A 13225-nucleotide genomic window follows, 5' to 3' on the forward strand; every position below is an offset into this window, starting at 1 on the left:
TGAACAGCTTATAAACATCATGGAATGCTTGGTCACTAACTCAGTATTGTGTATTTTTTGTAAGTGTAGCCTCAGTCTGGTTTGGTCCATGTTAGTAGAATCAACTTTAAAAAAAAAATAATTGAGGGGAAATCCTCAAGGTAACTACTTAGTGACAGCACTAGTGAGAGGAAGTGGTGATGGAATTCCATTGTTTTAACGTCCTGTATCTTATACAGACTTTTTCTTCAACTCTCTTTCAACTTGGAGCTACTAAATCATATTTCCTAGCTTCATGTAGGCCTTTTTTCAGCCTACTTCAGTGTGTCATTTTAAGTTAGCTACTTCTGGAAGTGGAACAAATTTGTGGCATCAAGATATTTTGATTCTGTCCACAAGTAGCATTTCTTCTTCTTGAACCCTTCTTTGATTCTTCTATTCAAATCCTCCCACCTCATAACAAACCTTTATTTCCTTGGAATGCTGTTACCTAAATTCCCAGCAGATGAATTCACTGAAGTTGGTATGTGAAGTTTTATGTAACTTCAAATGCTTTTTAAAGTCACAGGTAGGTAAGATGTTAAGGAAGTAAAGCCAGGGAAGGGATGGCCAAATGGAAACGCTACCACAAAGACTCTGCTTCATCATTGTGCAAGGCCAAAAATGGAGATCTACAAAGACTGGACATTTTCAGGTAATTATAAGGCAAATAAAACTTTACAGGGGGTGGAGTATACTCATAAAACTGACAAGCTAAAAATATAAAAGCATTAAAAAGTCACAAGTGATAATCACAATGAAAAGCTAGCATAAATGACAACATTTTAAGGAATGTCTTTAACCTCTGAGGATAAGATCAGGGAGACTTGTGTCCTCGCATAATATATCCCTTGATGTGTCTGTTGTAGCCAAAATACAAGACCAGATGAACTATATCTTGGGCCCATTGTGATATTTTCTTTCTCTTGCTCTGTAAACCTGGAATGTTAGAAGGGATCAAAAGGAGGGTGATAGTGTTTAGCAAGACACTTTCTGGAATTCTTGGTTGGGGATGTGAGAAATTGCAAAAGGAAATAACTTTCTCTTTCTGTAGAGACAAGGACTAAGGGTCCAGAGAGTCATCCTAGCCCTGGGAGCATGCTCTGCATCCTGGATGGCTGTACAAGCTCCCATCCTTGATGGGGACTCCACACTCAAAATCCAACCATCCACTGAAGCCTGTCATCAGTCCATCCCACTCCTTCCAGTTTATATCATGTATAAACTTGTTGGTACACAGTTTGAAGAAAGTACTTTAAATGCTTTGGAGTGCTTTTAAAAAACTCCTGATTTTGTAATTTTTAAAACTCTTCTTTACTAACACTACCAAAGCATTATTTCATATCCTCCCTGCTTTTTTTCTTTTTTGACAGTGTATAGTATTTCAGTTAGGTAGTGTAAATGACCTATTGATGGATAACCACTGAAGACCATGTTCAAATATGAATATGTATGACAGCTGGCACACAAATTAACCTTTAAATAATCATTCATCCATGAGCCAAAATGCCCTAAAATTTATAAGTTAAAGGCAACTCTGTTAGTCATACCCCAACCACTGAATTCTAGTAATTTTGGGGCTGGGGATATGACTTAGTGGTGGAGCACTTGCCTAGCATGCATGAGGCCCTGGGGTCCAACTGCAGCACCATGTAAAAAAAGAGTTAATTTCGAGCTGGGGATTTAGCTCAGAGTCACCGCGCCTGCCTTGCAAGCGAAAGGTCCTGAGTTCAATCCCCAGTACTGCAAAAAAAAAAAAAAGAGTTAATTTCAATGTAGTATCGTTCTAAAGTTCTGTACACTGTCTTATATATGACCCTTTCAAAAGGATGCCCAGAAAATTTGTCTATGAAATTTTCAGCAAAGATAAGGGTAATATTTCAAACAGAAAAGATATTCAAGTTCAGAAATAGTGAGCAAGAAATGTGATTTTAATTGTTTAGTAGTTCTAGTAATCAAATAATGCTGATTTGGACATCTGCCTGGACTATACAAAGGGGAAAATTGTCAAAATAACAGATTCGGTGCTGACACTTCCCTTGATCAAGAACTCAATTTTACCAGTAGATGTCGCTACAGTTAGACATTATTTTAGAAAATTAAACAAAGGCGTTCACTGGAACTTGAGGGAGGAAAAGCAAACTCTTCTATATCTGAGTAACATGTACTCTTCTTTAAAAAAACACAATAGGCATCCAATACATGCTTAAATGAATTAATGAACAATCAATATGTATTAATTATTCTGCCTTAAAATATTTATGAATGAGTTGTTTTGATAGGAATAAAGAGGGAAAACTTTAGAGATTGCAAAATAAAAGTGATCTCAAAGACAGTGTTGGAAAAGTATAAAAGAAAACAACTCTATCGGGAGCCCATTCATGAGAAGAGGCATGAGGATTCAGCAACTTAACTGTATACACTTTAAACAACCCCTATACCTTGCTGGGTACTAAACCAAGTTCTACCAGAAACAGAAGAGATGGTAATACCTGGAGCCTCGTGGGAAAATAAAATGTTCTGTTTTCCATTAGTGAGATGGAGGAGGGGGAGATTTTCCTGGCTTGAGAGACAGATGAAAGTCCTAAAATTAAGGTGGAGTCAAGAAACAACTCTCACCAGTTGTCTTTCAACATATAGTTTCTATTACTGTATTATTATTATCATTACTATTATTAATATTATGATTGCACTGCAGTTCTGGGGACTTGCACATGTTAGACAACCACTGAGCTACATCCCAACCTTTATTTTGCTTTTTAAAACTTCTATTGACCTGCATCTGAAATAAAGAGATTAGGAAGACAGTTGATAAACCTGGCAAATCATTGATACGTTTGATACACTGATTATATGTGACAGTATTAATTATTGTTTCTTTGAGTACTTATTAATTGGCACATTGTGTGCCAAGTCTCTTCTGTTATTTAATCCTCCCAAGAGCTCTATGAGGCAAGAATTTTTATTATACTCATTTTTAAAGATGAAGCACTTGAGGAGTGGGGGAGGTGTTAAATAACTTCTCCAAGATCACCCAGTTAATGAGTAGTAGAACTGAACTCAAAGTTAAGGCTATAGGGAGCACTCTGCCATGCTCCTTTTGTTCACTACCAAGGCACTTCCAGGTAAAATCTGGAATCCGTGTTGTTTCAGTTGGTTTTGTCTTAATCACTCACTTAAAAATCTTAGTGAACCATTTCTATGAACTAGGCACTCTGCTTTTTACTGAAGAAGAGGAATATAAAGGGAAGAAAAATGGCTGCTTTAAAAGAACTTATAATTGAGTAGGAAGAGAGCTGGGCATTTGAAGATGAAGAACTTGGATGAGAAAGATCCCCAATGTCTGTCTTCTGTACATAGCATAGGAGGGTTTGGGGAAAGTGGAAAAGATTTGGAACAGCTGCTGGAGTAATGTGCTAGGTTCAATCTTATGTTTGGAGACATGAGAGATATTTCAAGATCCTTCCTCCTATGCCTCAGAATTAATGGAACTTTATTTTCTCAGTGCTCTCTGTCTCTCTCTCTCTCTCCCTCCCTCCCTCCCTCTCTCTCTCCCTCTTTTGAGATAGGGTTTCACTTTGTAGTACAGGCTGGCCTTGAGCTCACTGTGTATAGCTCAGGCTGGTCTCAAACTCTTGGCCACCTTCCTGCCCCGGCCTCCCAAGTCCTGGGATTGATTTTCTCAGATTTTTAAAATAAAATTCACTTATGGCTAGAGCTCACACTTGAAGAATTTCAGTATAAAATTTAATCTTTATTTAATCTTTTTTTGGTACCAGGGATTGAACTCAGGACCTTGCGCTTTCGAGGCAGGCAGTGGAACCACCGAGCTAAATCCCTGGCCCACAGAATTTAAACTTGCTTCTTGAAAAATTGTTAGCATTTAAAAATTTTTTAAATCACAAAATAGAGACGCAATAAGAGGAGAGTGAAATTTTGACTTGACTTTCAGTGTTGATTATCTATGATATGTGATCAAAATATACAATGAATATTTAAATACTTTAAAATTTATTACACCAAAAGATATATTGCAATTAATCCCCCTCAAAATACTTCTCAAATATATTTATCCCATAGTTCTTGCCAGTGAAGCACTCCTGGACATCCTGTTTCATATTTTTGTTGTTATTGTTGCTGCCTTGTCCTGAATCAATTCAAAAGTTTACTTTTCATGATCATTTTTACTTTGTAGAAGAGCTAGAAGTCCCTATGTGCCAGATCAGGTGACTAAAGTGAGAGAGGCTCATCACAATGTATTTACAAGCCTGCCTTTCCATTGGATGGTTCTGGGAAGTAATATTCGCCATATTTCCTGTTTCAAAAAATGGCAAGAATGATGAGATAAATGTGTTTGAAGAGAGGAAAGATATTTTGAGGGAGATTCATGGCAACATATCTTTACTGTAATTAATTTTTTAAAACTTTAAACATTCACCATATATTTTGATCACACCGAGTATGCAGTTTGGTTTCTCTTAATCTCACCCTGTTTCTGAAATAAGGAAACAACCAAGTGAGGAAACTTTCCAAAATTACAAGTTAAAATCATAAGGCAAACTTAGTATCAGGGATGTCTGCATTTGTTAGTATCTTCAGAGTACCTGGATTACACTGCTCTAACCTCTGTATTTATTTTGAACAAACTCATCTCCCTGCTTCATGTTTCTTCATAAATGTGCAGACATTTTCTGGCTTCACCAGGATGTTTTCGTTTCTGCCTCCACTCCACTTAAAATATTTTGTTAAATTATATCATTGCATTTGGTGTTTAGAAATCCTCTCTTTGAGGCATTCCATCTTGCTCCTGGTGAAGGAGGTAAATCTGATTGAGTGTTAATTAATAAGGAATTTCCTCACACTCAAAACTTCCCCAAGGATCAGGTAGAAGATCTTGTTCTAGAGGGATTACAGGATAAATATCTCTAAATTAAGAGTTATAACCAAGTCTGCAACCAGTATAATCTTCTTCCAGAATGTCCATCAAAAACTGTACAAATTTATTATTAAATCCTTCAATAAGTGGGAAAACGTCCCTAAAGAAGAAACACAAATTACTAATAAATATAGGAAATAATTCAACTTTACTTTAAATAAAGTAATAAAGCAGTGAGCTCTTTTCCTTTAAGTCAGAATTTAAGGATTTTTCTTTTTTTGGTTTTGGTTTTCAATAACACTGATACTAGCAGAAAATTTCAAATTGTCAGATAGCATGATGATAGGAGCATAAATTGGTAACATCTTTTTGAAAATAAATTTACAATATTTATCATACTCTGTGGCCCAGTAAATCCATGTCTTGGATTTTTAAAAAAAAAAAAAAAATCTGAAACACAGAAAAAACCTTTACATAAAGATATGTTTTTAAAATAATTTATAATAATAAGAATGTAAATAATGACTTTTCTTTTGGGAGAGGGTACTGAGGATTGAAGTCTGGACTATGCTTGCGAAGCAGGCGGCAGCACCACTGAGCTAAATCTCCGGCCCAAATAATGATTTTTTATTTGGGTACATTAGACTAAAAAATAGCATCCTTCATAAATTAGAATCTTATGTATTTTTTCACAATTGTATTTGTAAAGATGGAAGTAAAGGAAAATTATTTTAAGATGATATCAAGTGATAAAGCAGGGCTATATCCATATTACATATGGATATATGGGTATATACAATGTGCTCACCTAAATGACTAAATAATCTCTGATGTCCCAGATATGATTTCAGGGAGTGAAGGGAGGAGTCAGCTACCTTATGAATTTACTGTCATCACTCAAGTTGTCACTGCCGGTAACATAACTGAAGCTGTAAGCTGATGGGGTGACACTGGGCATTGTACGTGGGAGTAGAGCCTGAGACAGAGGTGGAGGAGTTATGTGACTTAATGAGAGCCTGGTCTTCAGAGAAACTGATGAGGGAGAAGAAAGAGGCAAGCAGGGGCTGGGGTTTCTGCTCCTGGCCTGAAATGGGGATGCCCTGGAGCATAAATCATACTGCTGCAGTGTATGTGGATCTCATCTGAGAACAGTTTCGGGGGTAGGGTGGGGGCAATCTGAGGCACGAATGGCCAGTGTCCTCAGCAGTTGGAGGCTGGGTGCAAGCAGAGGGGGTCTGGACTGGCCCCATCCTGTCATCACCTGGGGTCCTTGTGAAGACATCTGAGGTCACCTTTGTGGCCCCACAAGAACCATCAAGGAATAGCACCTTTTCTATTAATTAGCTACTGATTTTTAAACTCCACAGCTAGTTTTAAACACATATATGCTTGTTTTGTTTTGATTTTTGGAGACAGGGTCTCACTACGTAGTCCAGGTTGGCCTTGAACTCACTATGTAGCCCAGGCTGACCTTGAACTTTTGGAGATCCTCTTGCCTCAGCCTCTCAAGTGCTGGGGTTACAGGTGTGCACCACCATGCCCAGCCCATCACTTTGATGAGTAAGAAAAGAGACTTAGACCCAAGAAGGAATTCAAGCATTGCATTCTTGTTCTGGTTTTAGAAATGTAATTGATTAGTATGAGGATTCCTTGGTCTCACCTTCCCCCAACTTCCATTTGGGTTTGACAAAATTGAAGGCAGACTCAAAGAACCCTCTTACTTTGACAGATATATCTTTTCATCATCCTCACTCCCCTATGAGAGGAGTGTCATCTTCATTTTACAGAGGAGAAAATCCAAACATCAGAGATGTGACCCATTCAAAATCCAATGGCACCCCTGTGGTGGCTATCTAGATGGTCAAGACTCACTGCCCAATGGTTTTCAAATGTCCTGGAGATATTTCCTGAAATATTTTTATTTTTAAAAATCATACTATTTTTCTTTTTCAAAAGCATGCTTTAAAAATGTAACAATAAAAAAAAAGTAACAATCGAGATTATGGAGAAAAGAAACCCCTGTATGCTTCTGGAAGGAAAACAAATTGCTCCTATCACCATGGAAAAGTCTGGTGGCTCCAGACTACCACATATCCACAGTATATCCAAAGGAAATAAAGTCAGGATCTTGAAGAGATACCTACATTCCTGTGTTTATTGCAGCACTAGTCATAATACCCACTCCATGGAAGCACTCCAAGTGTTTTCATTTTCAGTAGGGAGAAGCCCTCCAACATACTTTTTTCTTCTTTCCTGACATCCAAGTGGAAAACATCTTAGGGTTAAATATAAGAAAAGGCAAATGGTCACAGTCAGATGAAAGATGTCTGCTGCTGGCCTTGAAGAAAGCCACGCCAGAGGGCTTCTGATGCCAGCCTCATCTTCAGGAAGCACTGAGTTTCCAGGCCAGGAATTCAGAGTGACAATTATTTCATGAAAGTGATATGTACACTTGGTAAACAACAACAAAAAAATTGCATAGTGCAGAGAAATAAGCTATTAAGTCTTCTGTCTTCCAACATTTCTAGTCCTGGTCTTTCACTCAATTTTAACTACATTTTGGGGGTCTTTTGGGGTCATCTCCAGTGGAGGTAGGCTTGAATGGGATGATCTCATCAAAGCTTTTGTAAAGTTTGGGGTCAGGATATTGCTGAACCTAAGGGAAAAAGAGATGTCTGGCTGAAGGGAAAAACGATGTCTGGCTGAGGACAGTGTCAGTATTAGGAATTAGCAGACATCATCATAGAATTTGAAAATTAAAATCTGGAATAAATGAGCAGACCATGGTGGTCAAAGGTGTCAGCAGAGCCAGAAGGAACTGAGAATTGGCTCTTCAATATGCATCTTATCAGGACCATTCCTGAATGCCTAGTTCGAGCCAAGTAAGGAACAAGGCTTAGAAACCAGACCAGGAATCAGATCTCTTCCTGTCACTGCTCAGCTCCAAATGGTCCGGACCTGGCTCTCAGACAGATCCCTTGAGAAGAAAGATAGAAGAGAGTATACTTGGTGAGACATTGGGCTCTCGCAGCCAAGCCAGCCATATGTAAACCAGGCCACCAGGACTCTCTCTGGTCTTCTTCCCATAGGCATACCAACCAGCTTGTGAGTTACCTACAGGAATTTGGAAGCTGATTGAGGAAATGAAAGCAATCCAAGTTTCTATCATTGTGATTAGATGCCAACTAAAATAAATCTAGATTATCATTATGTATTTATAATCACAAAGGGAACAACTTGACATGGATTGCAAAGTATTTCATTATAATTTAGAAATACAGTATTATGGAATTCAATGTTGTGTTTCATTATGTTTTCACTCATTGACATGGCAACATGACCACAGAAAATTTGAAATCTCTGCCAGTCCTGTACTGACCTGTAGTGTTAGGGAAAATGAAAATTAGATATACAGAGAGGAAAAGATTCACTTTCATAAATAGCTTACATATGATATAGTAAGAATAGTAAATACAGAAGAGGAAAGATGAAAGATGCGTCTTGCTGAGTACCTGAGCTCTTTAAAGCTTCTCTCTGTGTTCACAAATCTCTTCTTCCTACCTCCAAGTCACACTTCTAGACTCAACCTTCTTTAAAAACAGGGTATTTCTCCCTTTTAATTCCTCTGGAATGCCCTGTTTGTTTTCGTTTTCCTGTGGTGCTGAGGGATGGAAGCCAGGGCTTATACATGCTAGGCAAGTTACACTCCAGCACTGTCCTGCACTTATTTAAATAATTGTACTAGTGATGTGTTCCACATACTACTTTAACATTGTGTCTTTTCTACTAGTCAGTGAGCTCCTTGGAGAGCAAAAGACTGCAAGAATTACTTTATTTGCTAATGGTACATCCACACAAAGAAGTACTCTGCTGCAGTAAAAGAAAATAGGAAAGCATCAGATATCAGGGAAAGGAAAATCAAATCTACAATGAAATAATAATTTATATACACCAGGTTGGCTATAATCAAAAAGTCAGATAATAAGTGTTGATGAGGATGTGGAGAAATCAGAACCCTCAAACACTGTAGGTCAGACCACAAAATGGTGACGGTGCTGTGGAAAACTGTCTGGAGTTCCTCAAAAGATTAAAATAGAGTTATCACATTATCAAGTAATTCTACTCCTACACATATACCCAAGAGAAATGAAAATAATTAGCCACACAAAAATTTACATATGAATATTCATAGTAGCATTTTTCATAATAGCTAAAAATGGAAATAAGTATCCAACAATTGATGAATAAAACAAAAAAATTTGTCATATCTGTATGGTGGAATATTACTCAGCAATAAAAATAAATGATACGCTGATACATGTTTCTACATGGATGAACTTTGAAAATATTATGTTCAGTGAAAGGAGACAGTCACGTAGGATGATACAGTATATAATTCTAATTTTTTTCTCATTTAAAATTTATTAAAACTTTAGCAGTACAAATTATCGTTTGCAGATTATCAAAAGATCAACTCAATGAAGTCCACATTAAAACAAAAAACAAAAAAAGGATAGACAAAATAACTCAAAAAACAATGAAAACAACATAAAGGATATTCACCAGCAAGTCTCTAAAACTTAAATTTTGAGACAGAAAGGAATAAATTTATACAGCTCACTCATCCACTTTTGTCTTCATCTGTTCCAGGGCTAGATTCATGATCAAATTTTTTGTTTTTATCATGTACATGGTAATTTTCTGGAGTCTTTGATTTTTGGTTTTCATTTTCCACTGAGGATCTGGTCTTCTCATCCTCCTTAGTTTTTGATGTGGAGGACTTTAATTCACTGTCTTGGTTTTGTTTTATTTTTGAGAATGGACTTTGAGCTCTATCACCCTTTTTTCCCCTTACTACTTGAGCTATTATGATCATGATTTTTAGAGTACATTCTTTTCTCACACTCAGAATTTTCTTTTCAGTGTGAGCTCTTACTTTCTTGGTTTCTATGTTTTTCTTATTTCTGCTTTGACTTTCTTCTCTCTCTGAGCTCCGTGACTCTCTCCTCCTCCTCCTCCTATCTTTACCTTTCGATCTTCCTGGTGTTCCTCTTCTCTCTCAGCTTCGTGACCTTCCTTCCTCTTTTCCTGTACTCCTCTCTGTATCTATAGTACTCCTTGCTTCTGCTTCGATCGCTGTCATGGCTTCTGGATTGCGCTCTTCTGCTCCTGTCCCTACTTCTGCTTCGTTCCCTTCTTCTACTATTGTAACTGTGTTTACCTTTAGTTACATCACGTTCTCTACTTCTGGACTGTGTGCGACTATCCTTTTCTTTTACTATGATAGTGCTCTTTACTTTTTGATTCTATCTGCTTAGACTTCTCTTTACTTCTACTCTTTTCTTGATCTTTTCCTTTAGAATCAAATTGCTTTTCTTTTTCTTTAATATTCTCACGATCTCTTTCTTTACTCCTCGACTTCAACCTCCTTTCATCAAGTCTGTTATGTTTTGAATCTCTTTCCTTACTCTTTGATTTCTCTTTGTTTTTACTCCTACTTTTAGATTTGTCCCTTTTCTTCACTTTGTTTTTATTATATTTATCTTCTTTTTCTGAATTTCTTCTGATTTCTATCTCTTTGCTGTCAGATTTATGGTCTTTAACTTTCTTTTCCTTTTCATTTTTTCTGTTTAGACTTTCAGATGCATGCCTGTGATCAGTTATTTTTCTCTCTTTTACTCTAACTAGGCTCCTTTGATTTTCTTTCACTTCATTCAACTCACTCTTATCCCCTTTGATCCATCTTTCACCACTCGATACCCTCATGCATTGAGCTCTCTGCATCTCTTGCCTCCAATGTGGAGGAGTCTCACTACGTTTGAAATGATCCCTTGATCTGGATCTGGAAGGAGTTTGATAATGCCTTGGTCCTCTTCCTTTAATTTTCCTGCAAGATCCAGTAACTAAGAGTCATCTCTGGTACGAAGCAGGCTGGGAGTTAAGCACATTACACTCTCTCTCTGTTTTTCCTTTCCTTGTTATCAGCTTTAGGAGGACTTTTTCTCATGAGGAATCTATTTTCTGGTATAGGAGGGATCTCTTCTGGATGGACAGTAGACTGGGGTTTTGCTTCAAGATTTTCAGCTTCATTTTCACTAGATGCACTTTTCTTGCTTTTCTTTCTCTTCTTTTCTTTCTTGTGTTTCCGGGAATTTTTTCTATGTTTCTTTTTTCTTTTTTTTTATTTCTCTTCAGAAGCACTTTCAGAATCAGAAGACTCAGAAGGGGACTGAGAATCACTTGAGCTATCTGAATCACTGGATGATGAAGAGGAAAAGGATGATGATTTATACCTTTTCTTTTCTTCTTTTTTAACTTTAGATTCTGGGATCAACTCTCCACAGCTCAGTATCCATACTTCAGCAAATGGTTTGCTAACTGCGTCTGTTTTCTGGTTTTCTATCTCTCTCACAACTTCTTGACCAGAGATCACTTATCCAAAAACAACATGATGGCCATCTAAATGAGGGGTTTCGTTGTTATGAAGAACTGTGAACCATTTGTATCTTTTCCTCTATTGGCCATTGACAAAAGAAATTCTTTGTTGTGTTTAACAGCGAAACTCTCATTTTCAAAAAATCCTCCATAAATAGATTCTCCTCCTCTTCCATTTCCTTCACTGAAGTCACCACCCTGAACCATAAAATCCTTAACAACTCTGTGAAAAAGACAACTCTTATAATGCAATGGCTTCTGAGTTGATTTCCCTGTTCCCTTTTCTCCTGTACAAAGACAATGAAAGTTCTCGCATGTTTTGGGGCACACATCTGAAAATAATTCAAAGACCACTCTTCCAGCAGGTTGATTGTTAATGGCAATATCAAAAAAACATTGAGGATGCTGAACCTTTATTCCCATGGTTCCAATACTTCAATGGTTCTGAAGCATCAAAAAATCGGCCTAGATCCCCAGAGTTCAGGCTGCCGTCACTGCCGCCATATTACAACTTGTGCGGCAAAATGCCTATAATTCTACTTTATATGCAAGGCTAATGTTATGGCTTCTGTCTAGATGTCCCTTCAAAGCTTCATATGGTCATAGGTGGGACTTTTCAGGGGTGGCTAGATCTAGAGTTTGTGATGCTGGGATTAAATGTATGATGTTGGAATCAAAGGTGTGTGACTACTAAATTAGTCTACTGGTTTGTCATAGTTCTGGGTGTGGATAATGGGAAAGCCCACCCTGTGTGTAAGTGCTACCCACTCTAAGGGCATGTAGACTGGACAGAATATAAGGGACAGAAAGAGAGCTACTGCGATTGCTTGGTGCTTACTACTTCGCTGCTTTGTTGACTTCTGCCTGCCATGAACTGTTTCTCCTCTGTAATGCCCCTCTGCCATGCCACTCTGCCTTGGAGCCAGCCAGCTATGAACTGAAACTGCTACAAACTATGAGCTAAAAAAGCCTTTCTCCTTTAACTTTGGGTGTTGGGTGTTTTGTCTCAGCAACAAGAAAAGTAACTAAGACAGTCAAGAATAGGCAGATCTATAGAGATAAAATAGGTTGGTGGTTTACTAGGACTACTGAAAGTGGAAAGAAAGGGTAAATGACAGCTTATGAGTATAGAATTTATAGGGGGAGGTATAAATGTTCTAAAACTGATACTAGCAATGATCATACAACTCTGAATTAACTAGAAGACAATGAATTGTATATTTATATGTATTAATTGTGCAGTATGTGAATTAACAAAGCTGTTATTTAAAAAATAAGGAAGAGGGCCCAGGATGTAGTTCAGTGGTGCCATGCCTGCCTGGCAAGCATAAGGTCCTGAGTTTGATCCCTGGTAATGTGAAAGGCAAAAAAACAAAAGAGCCCTTTAAAACTGAAAAGTGTGGCTTCTACAATATAAAGTTAACAAAAAGGCAAGGTGAAAAGAAATATAATTTATAATACACCTGTTAGCAAATTGAGTAAATAATAATATATGTGTACCAACTTATTTGGCAAAAAGAAGCAAAGAAAGGACAAACCAAACAGTGATGAGGAGGAGGATAGAAAAAGAAGAGAAGAGGTAATGTCATTAAATCTTTTTGTATAACTTTTGACTTTTGAACCAACTTTTACAGAAGTTTCTGAAGATGTAGAAAACAAAGTTGGTAAAACATTAGTAGAAAACTAAAATTGAATATAAACAAAAATAACTGAATTGAGCTGTGTATCAAATGGATAATAACCACACAAAGGTGCTCGCTTTGGCAGCACATATATTAATAACTACACAAAGGAAAAAACTAATTTAGGGTCATGAAACATAGTCTAAAGATGAAAGAACTATAAATAAATCTTGAACTTTGCTTAGTAGGTTTGTTAATGGCAGTGCTATGGATA

At 37.2% G+C, this 13225-nt stretch overlaps 1 protein-coding gene and 1 pseudogene across 1 annotated transcript; both read right to left on the minus strand.

Annotated features, from left to right (window-relative positions):
- Positions 1-9185: 9185 nt before the first annotated feature.
- Positions 9186-11099, minus strand: LOC101705593 (uncharacterized; annotated as a pseudogene).
- Positions 11100-11202: 103 nt separating this feature from the next.
- Positions 11203-11776, minus strand: LOC147825662 (peptidyl-prolyl cis-trans isomerase G-like). Its single transcript, XM_087184945.1, has one exon. The coding sequence runs from the start codon at positions 11750-11752 to the stop codon at positions 11354-11356; it is 399 nt and encodes a 132-aa protein (XP_087041071.1). The 5' UTR covers positions 11753-11776; the 3' UTR covers positions 11203-11353.
- Between the last annotated feature and the right edge of the window lie 1449 nt (positions 11777-13225).

The sequence above is a fragment of the Heterocephalus glaber genome, unplaced genomic scaffold, assembly GCF_053883595.1.
Source record: "Heterocephalus glaber isolate CG9 unplaced genomic scaffold, H.glaber_assembly_v1.0 deba00001497, whole genome shotgun sequence".
NCBI lineage: Eukaryota > Metazoa > Chordata > Mammalia > Rodentia > Bathyergidae > Heterocephalus > Heterocephalus glaber.

Coding starts and splice junctions, on each gene's coding strand:
- LOC147825662 (XM_087184945.1), bottom strand. CDS start 11,752: ATGGGAATAAAGGTTCAGCATCCTCAATGTTTTTTTGATATTGCCATT.